General features: G+C 44.8%; 1 protein-coding gene across 2 annotated transcripts in view; it reads left to right on the top strand.

The window, feature by feature from the left end:
• Nucleotides 1–1,177: 1,177 nt before the first annotated feature.
• The window catches only part of DGKQ (diacylglycerol kinase theta), a 93,679-nt gene continuing 73,926 nt past the window's right edge, over nt 1,178–20,930 (top strand). The window contains exon 1 of one of the 2 annotated variants that reach the window (XM_026672848.2): nt 1,178–1,708. In XM_026672848.2, coding sequence (XP_026528633.2) covers nt 1,423–1,708 — 286 coding nt within the window. In that variant the 5' untranslated portion in view covers nt 1,178–1,422. The remainder of the gene's footprint in view (nt 1,709–20,930) is intronic. The other variant, XR_015747972.1, reaches the window with a different exon arrangement.

Raw genomic sequence — 20,930 nt, 5'->3', positions numbered from 1 at the left:
GTGATGACTTTTTCAGCCGAATTGTCATCTTCCTTATAAGCCCAAATCCATCGGGTAAACTTGCAAGATTCGTTTTGTACATGTATACATCCAAACTTGACTGTGTTGTTTCTCCGTGTCGTAGTGTAGGAAGTTAGCATCCACCCATCTCCTAGAAAAATGAAATATCCTGGGAAATATTAAAAAGGCAGAATATTTCCCCTAAAAAAAGAGTAGAAACTCAGAAGCAGGAACTCACCTCAGAAGCAGAAGCTCACCCCCACCTTTGTTAATGGGTGGGCCATTAAGGCCTGGGCCAGAATACTTTACATAACAAAGATCTCCAGGTAAAGCTATAGCAATTGCTCAAAATCCCTTCAGTGCATCATCATCCAGCAAGGCTCAACCAAGCCTGGAACTCAGGACAGCCTACACAGTTGCCCTGCATGGACTCATGGGAGTCTTGACAACCAATCAGAATACAATTCAAATCCCAACAAAGGTTATAAAACCCAGGCACTCTCAGCCCTTTCTTGATCTCTTCCTTCACCTTGAAGCATGTGATCATCCTTTTCACTTTGGAGCTTCAAGACATGTGGTCCTGTCCACCATTAAACCTTCCAAACAGCCCCCATATTTTCCAGTGTCTTTTTCCCCACTTGGAACTGAACCCAGAAGGGTATTTCTTCCCACAGTGGAATATATGTGGGCATATGCATAATTTTGTACTTATTTATGTTGTCATGTTTATGTTGTGCATATTGGAGGGGCTGACCCTCTTGAGAGCTGTGTAGGCGACGACCTTTCACTTTAAGGTATGCCGGTTAGCCTACATTCAAAGTGACGATAAAGTTATTCGAAGTTCTAAAGCGGGCAAGAGAGGCAGCCGGGATCCCGCCACTTGTCTGATCAGCCCTCCCGACCGATTAACCTTAGACGTCGGGTGCGGCATCCAGAGCGGAAGGTCTGATATCCCCCGAGACGAGCAAAAAAAAAAAAAAAAAAGGCTGGCTCCGAGTGCCACGCTGCCATTCAGGGCTCGAGGCGTCGGCGCCCTCCTCACCTCTCTCCTCAGACTCCGGCTCGCTCGCGGCCAGCCCGACAGGAGGCGGCCTTGAGGCGAAGGCCGGGTAGCGGCCGTCGGCGGAGCCAAGCGCCGCCCTCTGCGTCCCTCCCTCTCCCTCTGTCTGTTTCCTCCTCCTCCTCCTCCTCGCCCACGGCCCGCCGTTCTCTCTGGCTTGCCTGGCAAGCGCGGCGGAAGTCTCGCTTAGAGCCGCTGCTGCTGCCGCCGTTGCCGTTGGCTGCGCGTCCCCGGAGGCGTCCCCGGAGCAAGGAGCAAAAGCCCGGCGGTCCGCTTGGAAAAGAAGAGGAAAGCCGCCTTCTCCCAAGAAGAGCGGGAGACTGCGCTATCCGGGAACGCCGGCAGCAAATTGCCGCCTGAGCATGGCAGAAGGAGCCCGTTCCGTGCTGGGAGGCAGCCCCGCGTCCAGCCCGCTGATGGGCAGAGGCGGCAAGAGCCACTCGCTGCCCACGCCGTCGTCCTCTTCGACTTCGCTGCAGCAACACCAGCACCAGACGCCTCCTGCTTCCCCCAAACAGCCGCCGCCGCCGCCGCCGTCTCGAGGCAGCCCGCCCGGCCACTGCTTCAAGAGGGTCACCCTCACCAAGCCCACCTTCTGCCACTATTGCACCGACTTCATCTGGGGGTTGGCGGGCTACCTCTGCGAAGGTAAAACGATGCCGTGCAGAAGACAGGGTGCGTGGCGGGTTCGTGACTGGTGTGTGTGTGTGTGTGAGTGGGGAAGATGTAGGACGGCCGGCCTCGCCGCTTCCCCGGGTGGGGGAGAAGCGCCCAAGAAGGGGGGGAGGGAGAAGAATGCGTGCCATTTCCCCCCTTTCAACTCCCCCCCCCCGCTCCTGACTTCGGGCCGGGGGAGGGGAAGCTTGCTCTCCCCATTAGGGATGCCCGCCACTCCATCTCCTATTTGCCTTGCCGCCTGCCTCTTTTAAAAGAGTTGCCTCGGGAAGGTTCCCCCCTTTAAGCTGCGCAATATCTTTTAGGACCTTATCAATTGGGGGTTGGTTAGTAAAAACAAAAAACAAAACCCAGAATGAATTCGTTCTTCAAATTGGGACTCTTTTAAAACTACACCGGGTGTAATGGATGCAAAAATCAATCGATCGATCAATTAATCAATCGGCTTCATTTCTTCTCATGGGGCAGCATGGGATGCAAGCCATCTTTGCTGGTGGAGAGTTCTGCGGGCTTGGAAATCTTAGCCGTGTATTTTGTGGGGTTTGGGTTTGTCTTCTCAACTTGGTTTTCTGCTTGTGGGTGTTACAGCTCTCCCCCTCCTCCCTCTGCCCCCCGTTTTTGAGGTTGTCAAAATATCCAGCAGCTGATGGTTTCTTGATCTTCTTTCTACCAAGTTAAAGCTGTCTGTCTAAGAAGCGCAAAGCGTTTCTCTTTTAAATTCGCCCATTTTTTTATGTGTTTGGAGATTTTTTTTTTCAAGGGGGGGTGGAAAGCATCCCTTCACTTTAATGGATGCCTGGTACACATTCATTGGAAAAAGTTTTTCTATCACTTCATCTTTGTACGTAAAAGCTTCCCCACTGGAACAGCAAATGCAAAAGACCTCCTCTTGTTTATTTGCCAAACTAGGGTGAGTTTTTTTCTCTCTCTCCTTTCTTAACTCTCTCTGTGGAGTGGACAGGTTATTAGCAGATAAAAATATCTCAGGAAAAAGTAAAGCTTCATGAATTGTAAATGATGCAGAGGCAGGGCAATACTGTCAGTGTTCTACAGTGATAAAGTTTCTGGGTCTTAATAGTGACTTGTCTGAAAGGCTGAATTTTTCTTATCCCTTCATTTTTTATCCTGAGAAAATGCTCCCCTGCCCTTCTTTATATCACAGATAAAATGGATTTTCTCTCACAATATTGCTGATGGTTGAGCATTAGACAGTGGAACTGTCATGTACGTAGCAAGACAGGAGGTGACATTTTTCTCCTTGTTTTTCTCTCTCTCTCTGGGCAGGCATAAACAATGCCTGTTGATTTTTATCAACACCCAGCACCAAGGATTTCTTGAAAGGAAAGCAAGGTTTTATTATGAGGACTTGCCTCTGAATTTGAAGAGCCCATCGGGATGTTGCACCCATTGCAGAATACAAGTTGAGATACAAAGGTTTAACTCCTTTCCTTTACATAAATTTGAGGATCAATCAAATATGGAACAAAGGGCAGTTTTAAAGCCAGATTTGTACTTGATCAATCATTTCAGAGGAAGTAGCAGCTATTTATAGAGATTTGATATCTTAAAATCTGCTGTCATTTATAGTTGATATGATCAGGCTTGTAAGTGAGCAATAGTTATGGCAAACATCTGTATAAATCTCTTTTTAGTTACTACTGGAATGTTATTAATGAAAGCAGGTTCCATTTTTTAAACTGGATATTAGAGAAGCAGTTAAAGTGAATATATACTGTTATATGGATTGTGAGTGTGCATGAATACATATGAAAAACTTGTGCACAGTACATAAATATATTATTTAAGGACTGAGAGTTTATGCACTGGAGACAAATTCCTTGTGTGTCCAATCATACTTGGCCAATAAAGAATAAAAGAATTCTAGTTGTCACTTTTCTTCTTGATCTCTTGCACATAGATCAATAGCTCTGTAGTACATAAGATTTAATCCTTGGCATCTCTAATTATCATTGCCTTTTTCTAGAGAAAGACTGGTATCCTTGTGTAATCCCATTTAGTAACCTCAGTTTTACTTGAGGTTGCAGTTACACTTCCTCTGTTTGGTATTTGTAATTCTTGGAGACTGGTAGGTCATTAATTCAGAGAAGATTATTTGTTTAAGGGGAAGGAAAAGAAAAATCTTCATGTCAAAAGCATTTATGATGACATGCCCAACAGTATTCCTTGCTTTATTGGTACATATGCTGCCAACATTAGCTTTCAGTCCATGTGGATTGAGGCCTTAATGTCCATCTAAGATACATTTTTGGGATTCCTCTTGGTGATGGGGACGGACTCTGGGCTCCCATTACAACTTCAACTTAATTCAACCAATGCCAGAGTTGAAGAATATTTCCTATACATAAACACTTGGAGGGCTTAGTCAAATGATAGAAAAAATTACACTAGTTATGGTGTGGCTGTAAACGGGTTAGTGAGAGTAAGACTACATCCATGTCCCGCACAAATACTAATTGAATCCAATCATGAGTTCCTAAAAATTCCAGGAATTGTAGGATAAACAAGCGTGGGAATATATGCTTTTGTTTTCTGCTGTTGACAAGAATGTGTTATGTCCACAATAATGAACGCAATGGTTGTAATGTATCAGTTGTTTACCTTAATCTCCCTATATTTATATTGGGGACAAATTATAAAGATATATTCTGAAAATGTGTTCTGAAGACATTTTTTAAAATTGTAATGGCTTTTTTTACAGAGCCATAGAGGTACTCCTTGTATTACGATCACAGTTGAGCTCAAAATTTCTGTTGTTAAGTGAGTTTTGCCCCATGTTATGACTTTTTGGCCAGAGTTGTTAAGTGAATCACTCAGCTGTTAAGTGAGTAGCCCTGTTGTTAAGCGAAACCGGCTTTACTATTGACTTTGCTTGTTAGAAGGTCCCAAAAGGGGATCAAATGATCTTGGGACACAGCAATAGTCATAAATATGAGTCAGTTGCCAAGCATCTGAATTTTGATCCCATGATAATGGAGATGCTGCAAAGGTCGTAACTGTGAAAAAAAAGAAAAACCACATAAGTCACGTTTTTCAGTGCTGTTGTAACTTTGAACAGTCCCTAAATCAACTGTTGTAAGTTGAGAACTACCTGTATTTTTAGTCCTGTTTGAAGCGTTCTCTGCAGTTTTGGTTTCTTTATTTTAGATTACTTTGCTTATTTCACTTAACTGTTGATGCACCCTTGGGGGTCTGCTCAGATGATGCTTCAGTATGGTAGTTGATGTTAGTGGAAGGGGTTCCTTTAAATTCATTTGATTCATTCTCCCTAAAGTAAGGGGAAGCATGAGGACACCATGGGATAACATGTTGATCTTCACTTTGTGTCCCTTGTGTTCATGTAATTCTGAAGGGAAGTTATCTTGCAGGCACATGGAACCTATCTGAAGTTTTGAGGCTGTATATTTTTCTGCTATGCTGCTTCCTTCCTTCCCCTATTTTTATGGCTCTGGAAGGAAGCAGCTGTTTGTTCTTTGTGCGTAGATATTAGGATTGAACCTTCTTGATGTACAGTATTGATCTTTTGTAACTAGCTATGACATAGACATTTTAAGATGGACTAGAACAGGAAGGTCACATCAAGAAGGATAATTCACTGTATCTTAAGTCCTGGCACCATGATTAAGCATTGCTCATAGCCCTGTTACGTAAACACCAAATGGGGTGTGTAAGCCAGGTAAGGAAGTAGAGAATGTGAGCAATTTGCTATATTGCTGGATAGTTGAGCAATAACATGGAGTATGCATGAATGGAAGAGTAATTCTCTTACATCAGCTTTTGAAAAAGCTTAAAGCTAGTATCCAAGTGACTATTGTTTCTTTACCTTTTTGTTGTATAACAAGAAAGAAGTAAAGACTTATTCAAATACATAAGAAGCAGAAGTTGGCATAACATACTTTTCCCCATAAATAATTAAACAATGTATTATTGGCAGAGAAGGAAGTTCAGCTAAATGCCAGCAATAGGCCAAAAAGACCTTAATATCATATCATTAAAATAATTGATATAGTACTTTCCTTTCTTATTATCTGCTCTTAGCTAGTAACTACTCAAATGCTGTACCATGAATTAGCCAAGTATTAATATGTTCTGCCGCACTGTAGTGTTTTGTGCTATAAGATTGAGGATTCTACGATGCATTTTTTTAATTCCTTTTGTTTAGCTTGATACTTGGAGTACAGTTAAAAAAAATGGGAGCATGTTGTTCCTTTCAAAACATTTTAATAAAGTATTCTGAATAATGTCCCCATAACTAATGAGGTTTTGTTTAAGTCACCATAACCTTTTGTTTCTATTTACATAATTTTGATGGATTATGAATTATCTGAAAACTTTTTCACCTATGTTAGAACACTTATTACTGTCATTTTAAAATATGATTAAATATAGAATATTCTGAAACAAATAGGGAGGCAGTTATTCAAGCTTCTTGGTGATAGTCTTTTTATTCATTACCATGTCAGTGTCATCTGTATTAAATATGACCTCTAATGTTTCCATCTCTTAACCATGTCTTATTTGACATCTCTTTTTTATGTGTAGATTCATCTTCTCCTTAATGCTTGTTTTAATTAGGATTTAATATTAGTGTTTAAGTTGATAGTGACCATTGTCTCTTATTGTTACAATATACATATGCAATACACAATATGCATACAATATGCATTACAGAGCTCTGAATTCTGACTCCCGAAAGATAAAATATTTCTGGCTCTCAGTTAACCACAACACCTTGATTTACTGAAGTCTCCTAAATATATGGTGAGAAAGTATCAGCCCTGGGAGGTACTCCAGACAAGAATCCATGAGGACTAACAGTACTTTTATTGCAAGGCTACAGGAAAGAATTTTGCAAGTCTGAAAATGCATCTCTTCCTCCTCGCTTTTACAGCTCAAGCAACTAGGGAGGGTCACTTCTGAGACATTTGTCACGTTCTACTGCTTCTGTAAGCTAAGTTGCCCCTTACCTCACCATTGCCTAGATTGTTGCTCCATCTTCTCCTCTTCCTATCTGTCAAGGACATTCTCACAGACCATTCAATTAAGCTGTTTTCTTTCCTACTTGGGACCAGGGCTCTGGCCAGCATTTGAGAATGAAAAGGGCATTTTGGCCACTGCTTGCTTGTCTAGGCTCTATGCTGTTTGGAAAGTATTCTTTTTTCTTTTTAATCTTCCATTACGCCACTTAGATGGACAGTTAATCAAAATTGTAGCACAACTGTGGGCATGGAAAAAGGGCAATTCAGGTAGGAGTCAAGAAGAGTATGGGCTGTGAGACACTTCTGCCCTTGAGATTGAAAGAAGACAAGCCTTCAGTCCTACCCCTGCAAATAAATCCCATGGCATCTTTTGGGGTTCTTTTTGTGAGAAATCTGTGCAGCTCGGAAATATTGTTAGAAGCAGTCCGTGCTTAATTGAATAATATATCTAGTTGAGTATATTCTACTACTTAATATTATATAATCTGTATGAAGAATGCATTATTTTTGAGCTTGCTTCTTTTCTTGCAGACTTTTCATTACCTAAACTAGGTAACATCATCAGTGCAACGCCTGCAAGAAAACAAACAAGCTCAGAAAGCGCCAAGCACCCCTCATGTCACGCCTGAGCTACAAAATATCTGCCTTTATTAGTAATGCGTTATTTTTCTTCTGCTATATCTTGCAAAAAGATACCTCATTCTGGTCCTTAGCCTCATCAAGACATTTGAATTCTTGTCAAAATGTAGTTGGTCTCTTTTAGTAAATAAGTACTTTATTTCATGCCATTGATATAATAAAAAGTCAAACTTTGTCTATATTTGTCTATATGTCAAAGCTTCTATTTGTCTATAAGCTGCACGACCAAAGTATTTCTTAAGGTGAACATACAGTATGTATAAAAATGAGAGAGCTAAATTTAGAATCATTGTGGGATGAGCAAGCTAGCATATGGAACTAATATAGACATTGTTCCTGTAGCATTAATACTATTTGATGTGCTTGCTGTAATGCTTCAGTATGGATACTTCCTCTGGGCACAGACCTGCCAACAAGTATTCTCATCTTTTCTTTCTTAATATTTAGCTGAAGTTACAGAGCTGAACTTTAGGTGAAGTTAATTCTTTTGGATCTATTTTACATTGAGAAGTGTCCTTCCTTATTCCATACGTATTGTTATTGTCTGTTGAATAAAGGCAAATTTGGTAGCCTTTGTAAATTCCACTAGTTAAAGTAACTAACCGAATATGGACATAATACCTGCACAGGCAGAAAATAAAAGGGATAACATATCACCAAAACAGATTTGGCAGAAGTGTTTTTCTGATTTTCCTGGTTATGACCCAGCACAGTGGCTTGAATCTGTTGAAGGTCCTTGTAAATGTTTAGTATTTTGTAAATCAGTCTATAAGCCTGGGGCTCTGATGTTAGTTGCAATGTGGAAGGATCTTATCTGTTGCAGAATTTTACTTGTGTCTAATATATTGTGGCTTCAGTTTTACAGGGTCTCTTTAGAACGCTTTAGAACTAACTGAACTTCTCTAACACATTATAAGGGCCCCATTTATACTAGGATTCCAAAGCAGATCCAGTTGGCGTTTCATAATTAATTCACAACATACTAGAGAACAGCAATGTATCACAATGAACCAACAGAAGAGGGACATTCTTTGCTCTGAGGCCAAATCCACCTGAGTTAGAATATTGTCTAATGCTGGTACTTAAGAGATGAAACCTGGATAGCAGCCCGTTCTCACTGCAAATAAATTTTCTAGCGATTGTTAATTTTCTGGACAGCTCTCAACTAAGCCTTCTGCTCTTGCTGAGCATGCAACCAATAGTGACTAAACAAACAGTACTATAGAAATAGCTGTGTTTATCGTACTTCCAGTTTCTTAAGAAATAAAGCTATAAAAGGATTTTGCTATATAGTTAAATTGCAGAGTGGAAGTCCTTTGTCATGTTTTTACATTGGAGTTGCTAAGCATTTTTCATGGAAATGTGGTTGGGTTTTTTTTGAGTCTGTTTGGTTCTCTGGTCTTCATCATTTACAACAAACCCACCCAAACCTTTTCAGACTTCAGGCTGGTTTTTGTGTGGCATCCCAGGAACTGTGCTCCAAAACCTGGATTGGGCCACAACAGAGAAGTATGCAGAACTATGTAACAAACTTTAAGTTTTGATTTTAATTTTACTTTGCTATAGTTTAAAATAAACTTTCTAAATGAAATATAATTAATACGATTCCCCTATGGAGAACATTTTTATCTCTCCTGTCACTTGAAAAATGACTGACAGCAACTTTTTCAGAGATTCTGGCATATACATGCAGGGTATAAAACTATTAGGTTTCCTTTTCGAATTAAATCCCGTCAGTGTGGAGGTAAAACAATAACTTGTGGTCTAGTTTTGGAAATACATATTTGGGATTTGCTGAATCCTTTACCACAGCGGTGCTCAATCTTTGCGGCTTAGTGGCCAGGGAGAGAGGGAAACCATGCCGTGTGAGTGGCGGGCCGGCACGTGCAGCTCAACTCACTAAAGTGGCAGGCTGGTACACATACGCATGCATACAGAGTTCGACTGCAAGTTGAGCTGCATATGTGCTTCCATGCCAGCCTGCTTCTCGAACACCCTGGTTCTGAATAGGCCAGAGCCCCCATAGTGGACCACAGCCTGGGGGTTGGGGGACTCCTGCTTTACAGCTTTTCTCTCTTTTTTCATTCTCTCTTCCAATAATCTTGTTCTCCCTCTTTCTTTCCATGTGTTGACATGAATGATGAGCACAGTTTTTTCCATTGATTAGCAGCTGTCTATCCTTTGGGGGGGCCAGAAGCTCCTATGTGTTCCACCTGGGAAAGTGCAAGCCACTGCTTGCATGGTTGCCTGTAGGTAGTTGCTTCTTAAAATAGGAGAAAATTACAAGACTACAGTACATTTCTTTAACTCCTTTTATCCTTTTCAGGGACAACTGAGAATTTTCCCCAGACAGGATTATGTATTTTCTATCAAGCCTATAGAAGAAAAATAGATTTAGCGTTAATAAAAGATTATGATATTGTTTTTCTTGTTGGACTTGTAAATGTGGTGGAACTCAGTGCAATTAGTGAATGAAAACAAAAATGGAATAATAGCTCTTTCAAACTGATTGTTCCTTTGTGAGAGAAAGTTTGAGTTACACCAGGCACAATTTCTCACACCCACTCAGTGAGAAAAACTAGAACAAAATATTTAATTCTGGATATTTGGGTCTTAGAAACAATTACCACCTTGTTTCGAAAGGCAGAAAAGATTGGTAAAAGATAGGAGAATGCATTTATTTTACATCAGATGGAAAAGATAAATACAGGTAGTCTTCAACTTACAACAGTTCGTTTAGTGACCGAAATTACAACGGTACTGGAAAAAGTGACTTATGACCATTTTTCACACCTATGACTGTTGAAGCATCCCCATGGTCATGTGATTTACATTTGGATGCTGGACAACTGGTTCATATTTATGATGACTGCGTTGTCCCAGGGTCATGTGATCCCCTTTTGCAAGCTTCTGACAAGCTAAGTCAGTGGGGAAGCCAAATTCACTTAACAACCGTGTTACTAATTTAACAACTGCAGTGATTCACTTAACAAATGTGGCAAGAAAAGTTGTAAAATGGGGCAAAAGTCACTGAACAAATTTCTCACCTAGCAACATAAATTTTAGGTTCAGATATGGTCGTAAGTTGAGGACTACCAGTATATTGAAAGTAGGGCTGAGGTATAGTAGAATGAACTAAATCCAACTTTAATGAGGTATAGTAGAATGAACTAATCCAGCTTGTGTAGAATGCCATCAGCATATCTGAGGTAAAATTGGGCTTTGTTTATACTTGTGTGGCATACTGGCTCAAATGTATCCATTTCCCAGTGTTTGAGGGGCTGCCACAAAGAAGAGTGAGTCAACTTATTTTCAAAGCACCAGAAGGCAAGACAAGAAACAATGGATGGAAATTAATCAAGGAGTGAAGCAACCTTGAATTAAGGACTTTCTAACAGTGAGAACAATTAACCAGTGGAACAGTTTGCCTTCAGAAGTTGTGGGTTTCTCCTGAGAGCCGTTCGGATCATCCAGAGAGTGGGAGGTGCTTCAGTCTACGTCGTTGATGGCTGAGCTCAATCACTGAGGAACGCTCCGCCCTCCATCACGTGGCTCTCTTGCGTTCCCCAGTTTGCGCTCAGCCGTCGTCAAGTTAGGCTGTGCATTTCTCACTCCTTGGCCGATCCAAGACTGCTCTCAGGTTTGAATCTATATAAAAAAAACAAAAAACAAGTTATTTTCCTTAGCCTTCTGGCGCAGGACTGGGGATTTAAGGGGAGCGCGTTTCTTTCGCCCCAGGGGTTGTAGAACGGGCGACTTTCGCTCGGCGTAATTCCCCCCAATTTGATCTCTTGCCTGCCGTTTCTCTCGCTGCGCTTGCAGCAGCTTTACTGATCGCACTGATAAGTGCTGCTGGTATTCCCCCACCGCAAACGCCGCCGCCCTAAGAAGGGGCGAAAACTTACTGCTTGGCTTCCTCGGCCTCTTTTAAGGCCGGAGAAGTAAAAACTTCATTGCCCTGAGCAGCCCGGGACTTTAGCAACGTGGGCGATCGCCTCTAGGGCGCCCCACGTGGCGGGCGCCATCTTTAAAAAAATAAAATAAAGTGATTGAGGCCTCATAGCGCTGCGAAGTAACCGGCCCTAGCACAGGCCTCTCAGCCTGTAGGGCCTTTGCTAATTGGTACAATTTAGTAATTGTTGGCTTCCCGCAGCACGCTCAGGGCAAGTGATTGCAGCCTATCCCTCCCGGTTGTTGCCTGGGAGCTCCAGCTGCCAGAGGCCTCTTTCCAGCCTCAGGCGTTTAATTTGTATAATTGGCAATCTTTCATTAATAGAGTAATAATAATAATATTAATAATTACAATAATAATAATTATAATAATAATAATATTAATAATAATCATATATTACTAATAATAATATTAGAACAGGAATATTTACAATATTTCTAATTCTAATAGACATTGGAATATCTGCCTGTATGCAGGTCTAGATATTTCCTCATATATAGGTTTATATTTATACTCACATATAGATAGACCTGAGTGAGTTTATTCCTGTAATTTTTTTCTTATTGATATTGTACCTTAGCATTCCAAGTCTCATTGGATTGTTATCCTGCTTGTGCAGATAAGTATTAAGAATTATTTCAACATCTATATTACAGAATTTATACATCTAAATTCCAAAAGGGGGTGTGGGCCAGCTGAAAGGACACCCGGCCTTTGTTGTAGGTCGAACCCTTGGCGAGCCAACCGCCTTTAACTGTATTACTGTCCTTTCTTGTACAATGGCAGATGACATTCCCACCAAAGGCCCTTCTTTGAAGGCCAAATCCAAATCCTACCACCTGCGCAAACAGGCTAAGGAAACTCCTAAGGAAACTCCTAAGGAAACACCTAAAGAGACCTCTAAGGCTTCTCAGAGAGACGCCCTACGACGTCACAGGGCTCTCGAGAGGGAATTTGACAGGCGGTCCAGAGAGACACAACCGGTACTTCCAGCACCCTCCGCTCCTTCTACCTCCAGACCCCCTCCCCCTCCTCCAGATTGTTTTTCCGTCTCCAGGCGCAGCCCATCCCAGGGACACCAGGTCCCCGGCCCATCAACCAGTCAACCTCCTGAAGCTATTTTTACGCCCACGGCCGCTGGTCTTCGCCAGGAGGAGGCCCCCTCATCCGAGATCCCTGCGCACATACAGGCATTGATGGAACGGGCCATTCGCCAGGGGATAGCAGAGGGCCTTCAACAGATGTCCAGGTCTACTCCCCCCTCACTGGCGCCCGAACACGACCCACCATCAATGAGGTCCTCGCCTAGATCGGACCCTACTCGTGGTCAGGTACCTTCTCAAGGGGGCAGCCCTCTCCCAGAAAGGGACCCGGAGGAGGATATAGAGTATCTAGACCAATTTGGGGGAAGAGGAAATGGAATGGGGGTCTATGCAACAAGAGGAGCCCCTATCGGAGGTAGATCCTATGGAGGGGGACATGTCCGAGGATGAGGGTCTCACCCCGGACCAACCCACTGTTGCGGGCCTGTTCAAGCCCCACATGTTTAAATCCCTTTTATTCAAAGCCAGGAACATCTCTGGCCTGTCGGTGCAAACCTCCTCAGCTCTCCCCTCCCGGCAGAAGGTCAGGAGGACGCCATCTTTAGTCAACCCGTGGTGGAGGCGGAGGTAATCCCGGCTCCACCCCTATTTCATGACCTGGTCTCAAATCAACTGAATTCTACTAGGGCCCCTCCCGCCCCATCCAGCCTGGACAGGAGGTTCTTTAACCTCGAGTCGAGTTTCTGTGACTTACTCAACACCCCGAGGTGGATGAGCCCATTGTTGGGTTGGCCTCCTCGTCCTCCCCCAGTGACCCCCTAGAGGCTCTGAAACCCGAGGACAAGAGGTCCGAGCTCGCCCTACGTAGAGCTCACCAAGCGGACTCCTGGGCCATTAGATCAGCCACTGCGGCTTCTTTCTTCACCAGATCCTCGATCCGGTGGCTTCGGCAACTGAAGCAACATGTTCCCCCCTCCAACACAAGGGCTCACCAGGACATAGCAAAACTGACGGCCGCGGCGGAATTTTCCGCTGACGCCACCTTCCATGCGGTCAAGTTCTCTGCCCGGGCAATAACGTCCCATGTCACTGCTCGCCGCCTGCTCTGGCTTAAACACTGGCAGGCGGACGTTAAAAACAAAGTTAAGCTGGCTACTGCCCCCATAAAAGGGGACAAACTATTTGGCACGGCTCTGGACCCCTTGCTATCTGAAACCCGGAGCAAGAGAAAATTTCTCCCTCCTCTGTTTCGGAGGTCAGAGTCTAGAGGCCCCCACCCATTTCGGAGAGGCTCCTCCCGCCCTTTCTACCAGTCTCCCTTCCCGCCAAGGTACTCGAGACCCCCCCTCCTCCCGACCGTTCCAGCCCCAGGATCGAACCGATCCGGCCGATAGGAACAGGAGGGGCAGCGGCTACAGGCGCCCTTTCAGGGGCTCAGGAGGGAGGCCCTTCCGGCGTAGATAGATCCCGTCCCTCCTCTCCCATCGGCGGACGCCTCAAGCACTTTGCCAACCGATGGGACTCTTCCACCTCTGATACCTGGGTCCGTGATACCATCAGACTCGGCCTCACGCTCGAATTCAAGAGCGCCCCCCCCTGACTTCTTTCTGGCGTCCCCCCCCTCAAGGGACCCCATCAAACGCAACCTAATGGATTCAGCAATCCATCATCTTCTCCAAATACAGGCCATCCAACCCGTCCCACCCTCCCAGCGGGGGCAGGGGTTCTACTCCCACCTTTTTGTAGTCCCCAAATCCTCCGGAGGATGGAGGGCCATCTTGGACCTTAAACGCCTTAACCGTTATCTGGTCTATCACAGGTTCAAGATGCACACCCTGCAGTCCATCCTCCTCAGCATCCGCCAGGGGGACTGGCTATCCTCCATAGACCTCTCCGAGGCCTACCTCCACATTCCAATCCGACCCTCCCATTTCAGATTCCTCAGGTTCTGCTACAACCACCGCCACTTCCAATATGTCGCCCTTCCCTTTGGGCTAGCCTCTGCCCCGAGGACCTTCACTAAGGTCCTCGCGGCCCTGGCGGCTCATCTCAGGAATCTCCCGGTCCGCCTCCATTGCTACCTGGATGACATCCTCATCCTCTCTCCCTCCAGACCCCAAGCAGAGAGGGACATCAGGGTTACTATCTCGGCCCTCCAAGACCATGGTTTCCTAGTTAATTGGCAAAAGAGCCAACTATCCCCATCTACAAGGATCTCCCACTTGGGGCTGTCATTGACTCAGTGCAGGGTAAGGTGTTCCTCTCCCCGAGAGATTCCTTAGTATCCAGGAAGCCGTCAGGCATATCAGACGCACTCCAGGAAGGTTACAATTTTAGAATTGTCCAAATTACTGGGTAAAATGGTTTCTTCTTCTATCTCCATTGTTCCATGGGCCCGTTTACACGCTAGACCCCTACAATGGTTCCTGCTCCCATTCCAGCGGACCGGCAGAAGCAACTCAAAGGCCACAGTCAAGGTACCTCCAAGAGTCCTTACATCTCTCCTCTGGTGGACCAGCCCCACCATCAACAAGGGTCACTTCATCAAGGAGCCCCACCGCCTCACCCTTACCACAGATGCCAGCCTGTCCGGATGGGGCGCTCACATCCTCTCGCTCTCAACTCAGGGCACATGGTCTCAGGTAGAACGGGGTGCAGTATAAACTGGCTGGAGCTCCACGCCATCTTCCTGGCCCTGCGCAGTTTCCTCCCCCAAGTACGCGGGCGGCATGTCCTCATACTCACGGACAACGTCACCGCCAAGGCTCACGTCAACCGTCAGGGGGCACACAGTCCATCCGCTTGATGAGGGAGGCCAACGCCTCTGCCGTTGGGCAGAGCGCAATCTCCTCTCCCTCAGAGCCAAACACATCTCAGGGGACTCAAACTCCCAAGCGGATTGGCTAAGCAGGACCACGGTGGACCAGTCCGAATGGCGCATCCACCCGTCACTATTCAGGGAAGCGACCAGAATGTTCGGTCTCCCGTTAGTAGACCTCTTCGCCTCCCCACTCAACACGCAACTCCCCAGGTTTTTCTCCAGGTACCCCTCCCACGGGGCCGAGAATCACGACGCCCTCCGTTGCCCCTGGCCCACAGGGCTCCTCTATGCCTTCCCGCCTCTAGCCCTGGTTCCCAGAGTTCTCCAGAAGCTCATCTCCGAGAGGGCAGAGCTGATTCTAGTAGCACCCTTCTGGCCCAGGCGCCCCTGGTTTGCGGACCTCCGCAACTTATCGGTGGCCCCTCCCTGGAGAATCCCCCGACCAGGATATCCCTCTCCCAGGGGCCCCTTCAACACCCAGACCCTCAGTGGCTCCAGTTAGCCGTTTGGAGGTTGAGCGGGAACGCTTAAGGAAAGAACGGTTTTCCGACCAAGTTATTGAGACCATTTTAGCCGCCAGGCGGCCTTCAACAACCCGCATATACAACGCCACTTGGAAGGGATTCTGCGAGTGGTGTCATGGTCTCCAGATCAACCCGCTGTCACCTTCCATAGCTCAGGTCTTGGAGTTCCTCCAAGAGGGCCTGAGGAAAGGGCTTTCCCCCAACACCCTAAGGCGTCAGGTCGCAGCGCTATCCACAGTCATTGACTGTGATAACCTGGGTTCCCTTTCCCACCACCCCCGTATTCGGGCATTCCTCAGGGGGGCCACCAACCTGTGTCCCCCAACCATACACCGATACCCTACCTGGGACCTTAACAAGGTCCTGGTGTCTCTGACTAAGCAACCCTTTGAGCCTCTCAGGGAAGCCTCTCTCCAATTCCTCACATTCAAAGTGGTATTCCTGGTAGCTATTACTTCGGCCCGCCGCATATCGGAGTTGGCAGCCTTGTCGGTAAGGAAGGACCTTTGCATATTTCATGCCGATAGGGTGGTCCTCCGACCGGACCCTACCTTCCTGCCCAAGGTTAACTCGACCTTTCACAGGGCTCAAGAACTCATACTCCCGAACTTCTGTCCCAATCCCTCGTGGGAAAGGGAGAAGCTTTGGCACTCACTGGACGTAAGACGGGCCCTACGCATTTACATTAAGCATACCCAACCCTTCCGGAGGTCAGAATCTCTCTTCCTTTCCTTCCAGCCCAAATCCTTAGGCCACAAAGTGTCCCCGTCAACCATCGGCCGCTGGATTAGGGCTACCATTTCCAAGGCTTATTTGTCCCAGGCACTGCCGGTACCCAGGGGGATCACAGCACACTCCACCAGAAGTGCAGCCACCTCGGTGGCTTGGGCCACCCAGGCTCCAATTTCTGATATTTGTCGGGCAGCCACTTGGGCATCCCCTCTCCTTTCATTAGACACTATAAGATTGACACCTTTGCCTCGGAGGCTTCGTTTGGTGGCGAGTCCTCCAGCGAGTCTTCAGGGAACCTCGGAGATTGCAGGACCAGACGGGGTCCCTCCCGTGGGACAGCCAAGCTTTGGTATGTCCCACTCTCTGGATGATCCGAACGGCTCTCAGGAGAATGGGCGTTGGTTCTTACCTGACACGCCATTTCTCTGGAGCCGTGAGGATCATCCAGCCCCACCCTTAATTGCCGTCTGGTGGGGCCTTGTTTCGGCCAATGACCTATTTAGCATAGGGAGAGCAGAGCAACGTCCTTCTCTTCACCTTCGTCTTCACGCAAACTGGGGAACGCAAGAGAGCCACGTGATGGAGGGCGGAGCGTTCCTCAGTGATTGAGCTCAGCCATCAACGACGTAGACTGAAGCACCTCCCACTCTCTGGATGATCCTCACGGCTCCAGAGAAATGGCGTGTCAGGTAAGAACCAACGCCCAGTTTCATCTCTGGAGATTTTTAAGAAGAGACTGGACAACCACTTCTGTGAAATTGTATAGGGCAGTGGTGGCTAACCTTTTTGGGCTCCCGTGCCGATAATTGTGTGCGCACTTGTCTGCTTGTGCTTGCATGCCATCACCCAGAAGGCAATGTGCGCGACCCCTCTCCATGACCTGTGTGACTCATGCTGCGTGTTTCTGCACATGTGCGCATGACCCCCCCACGCGCTGTGTGCTGCGCATGTGTGAGTGTCTCCTGTGCGCATGCGCACCAGATACCCAACAATCAGCTGGCGGGCAGGCGGCACATACGCATGCGCAGTAGACCTTTTCTGGGTGAGGGCTCGCGTGCCGGCAGTAATGGCTCTGCATGCCACTTCCAGCACGCATGCCATAGATTCGCCACCACGGGTATAGGGTCTCTTGCTTGAAAAAGGGGTTGGACTGGAAGACCTACAAGGTCCCTTTTAGCTGTATTTTGATTATTATCAGAATTGCCCAGTATTGTTCTTATTGATAGCTGGAGATACGGTGTGGGACACAGCTATAACCAAGGCCGGTAATCTATCTACAAGCTTTTTTAACCTTACCAAAAAGGGTTACATGAAAGCTTTGACCAAAATTAAGATGTGTGATGGAGATCATAATATGTTATTCTGGTTGGCATATGGAAGACTGTGACTTGGAGTATAAGAGAAGTTACATGGTAAAAGAGCATGAATCAGAGAATGAAATAAAAGAAAAATTGATATTTTCTATGACTGTAAAGGGAAGGATATAATAAGTCTAAATAAAGATGGCCTGATTTTGTGGAATGGAATTGGTAAATGCACGCAGGAAAGTGAAGGTGTGGCATTAATTATGAAAAAAAAAGTCTACAATTCATGATAGAAAATATGAATTGGCGTCAGCTCAAGGGTTTTCAAACTATTTCAGGCTGCAGAACTTGTTTATTTATTTTTTCTTGGAACCCCTGATTAAGAGAGGTGGGGTACTAAGTGTCAGCTGACATACTCCAGCCCTTTTATTGTATCTTTAGAGAAATGGCTTTGGATGCCTGCAGCATTGAGGCAGGCGCATGGATGGTTGAGTGTATTCCATGTTGCTTCTTTTTCTCTCTACATTAGTCCCAGTCAGATAGTTTTTCCCCTTAGTGAAGCTAAGTGAAACTTAGCTAATGTAACTCATTCAGGTCCCCAAATAACTCTGGGTTATACAGACCCCAGTTCAAACAACTCTCGTGGCTATGAATGCATATGACAATAGGAAGACATTGGTTGGTGAGAGGTACACGTTGTGTTCCCATGATATGGAGATTCATTTGGGGAAAACTAGTGTAACATTCAGAATGAATGAGATTCAGAGAAGAAGAAATCTATTAGATGATGAAATGAGTGGCAGGAATGAGATGAAATGTACAGAAAATAATGAGACATACAGAGTCCCAAGAATACATGCAATAGTAACTATTTTTTAAATATCTGCTTAGAAGAAAGTATGTTTCAAGTATATGGTGTTTATACAGGGGGAAGGGATGAACAAAAACCATGCTGATTTCATTGTCTACAGTGAAAGGCCGAGATAATTAATAAAGGATATAAGAGGTTCTGAATCCTGGACAGGGCATTATCTCACAATATCAAGATAGGATCTAGGGAAAAATGTAATGGAGGAAAAAGAAGTGAAAAGAAACTAGAGTAGAATGACTGCAGGAAGAAAGCAGAAGAGTTCTATATGGAACAGAAAAATACAGAATAATTTCCCAGAAGAATAAATGGAAAGTGAATGTACGGAAAAAAACATGGCAGCTGCTCCAGAGACAGTAAAAGAGAATTACGTTAGAGAATGCCTCAGAAGTGTGCCTAATGAAAAGTGAAAAAGGATGCTTGATGGCATGATGAAGTGAAACAGGCTGAGAATGGGGGGCGGGGGGGGCGGTGGAAGACATGTAAGAGAATTGTTGTTGCAACGAATGAGTGGGAGATCTTGTGTGATTTGTATAGAAAAAATGATAGTTGTAAAGGATGTAGTCAAAGAGAGCAAGGAGCTATTAAGATTAAAAAAGAGAAAATGCACTGTGGTTTTGATAGATGTAATTTTTTTTAAAAAAAAAGGGCAATACAATTGAATGCAGCAGAAAGAGGGTATCTAAGACAGGGGTCTCCAACCTTGCCAATTTTAAGACTTGTGGACTTCAACTCCCAGAATTCCTCAGCCAGCTTTCTGGGAGTTGAAGTCCACAACTCTTAAATTTGGCAAGGTTGGAGACCTCTGACCTAAGAAGTGGGAGTGGAGAGGATCAGGAATGCATAGGTGGTGGTGGACTTCATATCAAAGTGTTTAGGTGACTTAGTCATGCAGAAAGAATGAATGAGTGAAACCTGAATCACAAATCAAATATCTGAAGGAAAAAAGAATGAGCCAGAAGAGGGGAAAACCAAGGAAGTCATGGTTGGATGGAGATAATGAGATTCTCAGAAGTTTAAAGAATAAAGGCAGTGTATGAAGACAGGGCAGGAGCAAGGATGAAAGGTATGGAGAGGAATATTGAATGGCAGGGCAGGAGCAAGGATGAAAGGTATGGAGAGGAATATTGAATGGCGAACCAGATTTAGCTGCATTTCCTTTTTTGTGTCTTATGGCATAATTCCCTTGGCTTATTATTTTCTATTTTCTGTGCAAACGCGGTTGAAGAATGATACCATGCTTTTAAGAAAGCGACTCATTCATTACCTGGCATATGGCCCTTAAAGCAGATGGATTTTTTTTAAACAATCATGCAGATTGTCCAAAAGACGAGGTGTTTTAATAGAGATATTGTAAACAGTGCAGCTGAGTTTATTTTACACATTGTCCTTTATTTTAGGGGATATTTAACTGCAATATTTAAACAGTTAACTATAGGTTATGGCTTTTGTGATATTTCACCCTACTTTCATGGCTTGCATAATATTACATATTACAGTTACTGTGATATTTGAGTTTAATTGCAAAAAGCCAAATTGAAGATAAGGTGGAGATAAAGATTTCCCCTCTAAGAGCTGTATCATTTGGTGTTCCCACCATGTAAGATGGGAGTCAGGTATTTAAACACGTACAACAAAATAGACTCTATTATTCTTTTGTTCCTATTCCTTTATGCTTACCCAAGGTGTTCAAGTTTCTGGAGTGGGCTGAATGAGTATGAGTCATCCTCTCCAATTTTCTTTCAGAAATACATGCCAGTGAAAGTAGTAACAGTAAATATATCTAGATGCTGGCAATTAAGCAGTTAGTAGAGCGTTGACCAAGAGAGAATAAATTACAGATTTTTTAATTTCCCATTATTTTAAGTAAGGGATGTCACAGAGGGAGGGATTGTGACTTTTCTTTGCAGCTTCTAGAGTGGTTCTAAAAGTAGCTGAAGCATTGGGATAAAAAAAAAAAAAAAAACAACAGTGCCAAATGTTATGCAAATTCACAGGGAAAAATTCATCTTTTAAATTCTGCTCTTAACCTGGGCAATTTTAAGATGTGTGAACTTCAACTCCCAGTATTTCGCAGAGGGGCATGCTGGCTGGGGAATTTCTGGGAATCTTAAAAGTTGCTCAGATTGAGAAACACTGGCATAATGGATTTATGTGTCGACTCTTTTTGTATGTCTTTCCTGCTCTCATTTTGTTATGTATCTACTGCATTTTTCACTCCATAAGACATGCTCCCCCCCCCCCACAAAGTGGGTGGAAATATCTGTGCGTCTTATGGAGCAAAAAATACAGGCAGTGGTGGCGGCAGGGTCCTT

The sequence above is a fragment of the Notechis scutatus genome, chromosome 2 (genome assembly GCF_049901735.1).
Source record: "Notechis scutatus isolate UNSWTSFEM ecotype Mainland chromosome 2, rNotScu1.2, whole genome shotgun sequence".
In the NCBI taxonomy this organism is placed as follows: Eukaryota; Metazoa; Chordata; class Lepidosauria; order Squamata; family Elapidae; genus Notechis; species Notechis scutatus.
Note: the sequence above shows the minus strand (reverse complement) of the source record. Positions and strands in the feature narration are given on the sequence as shown.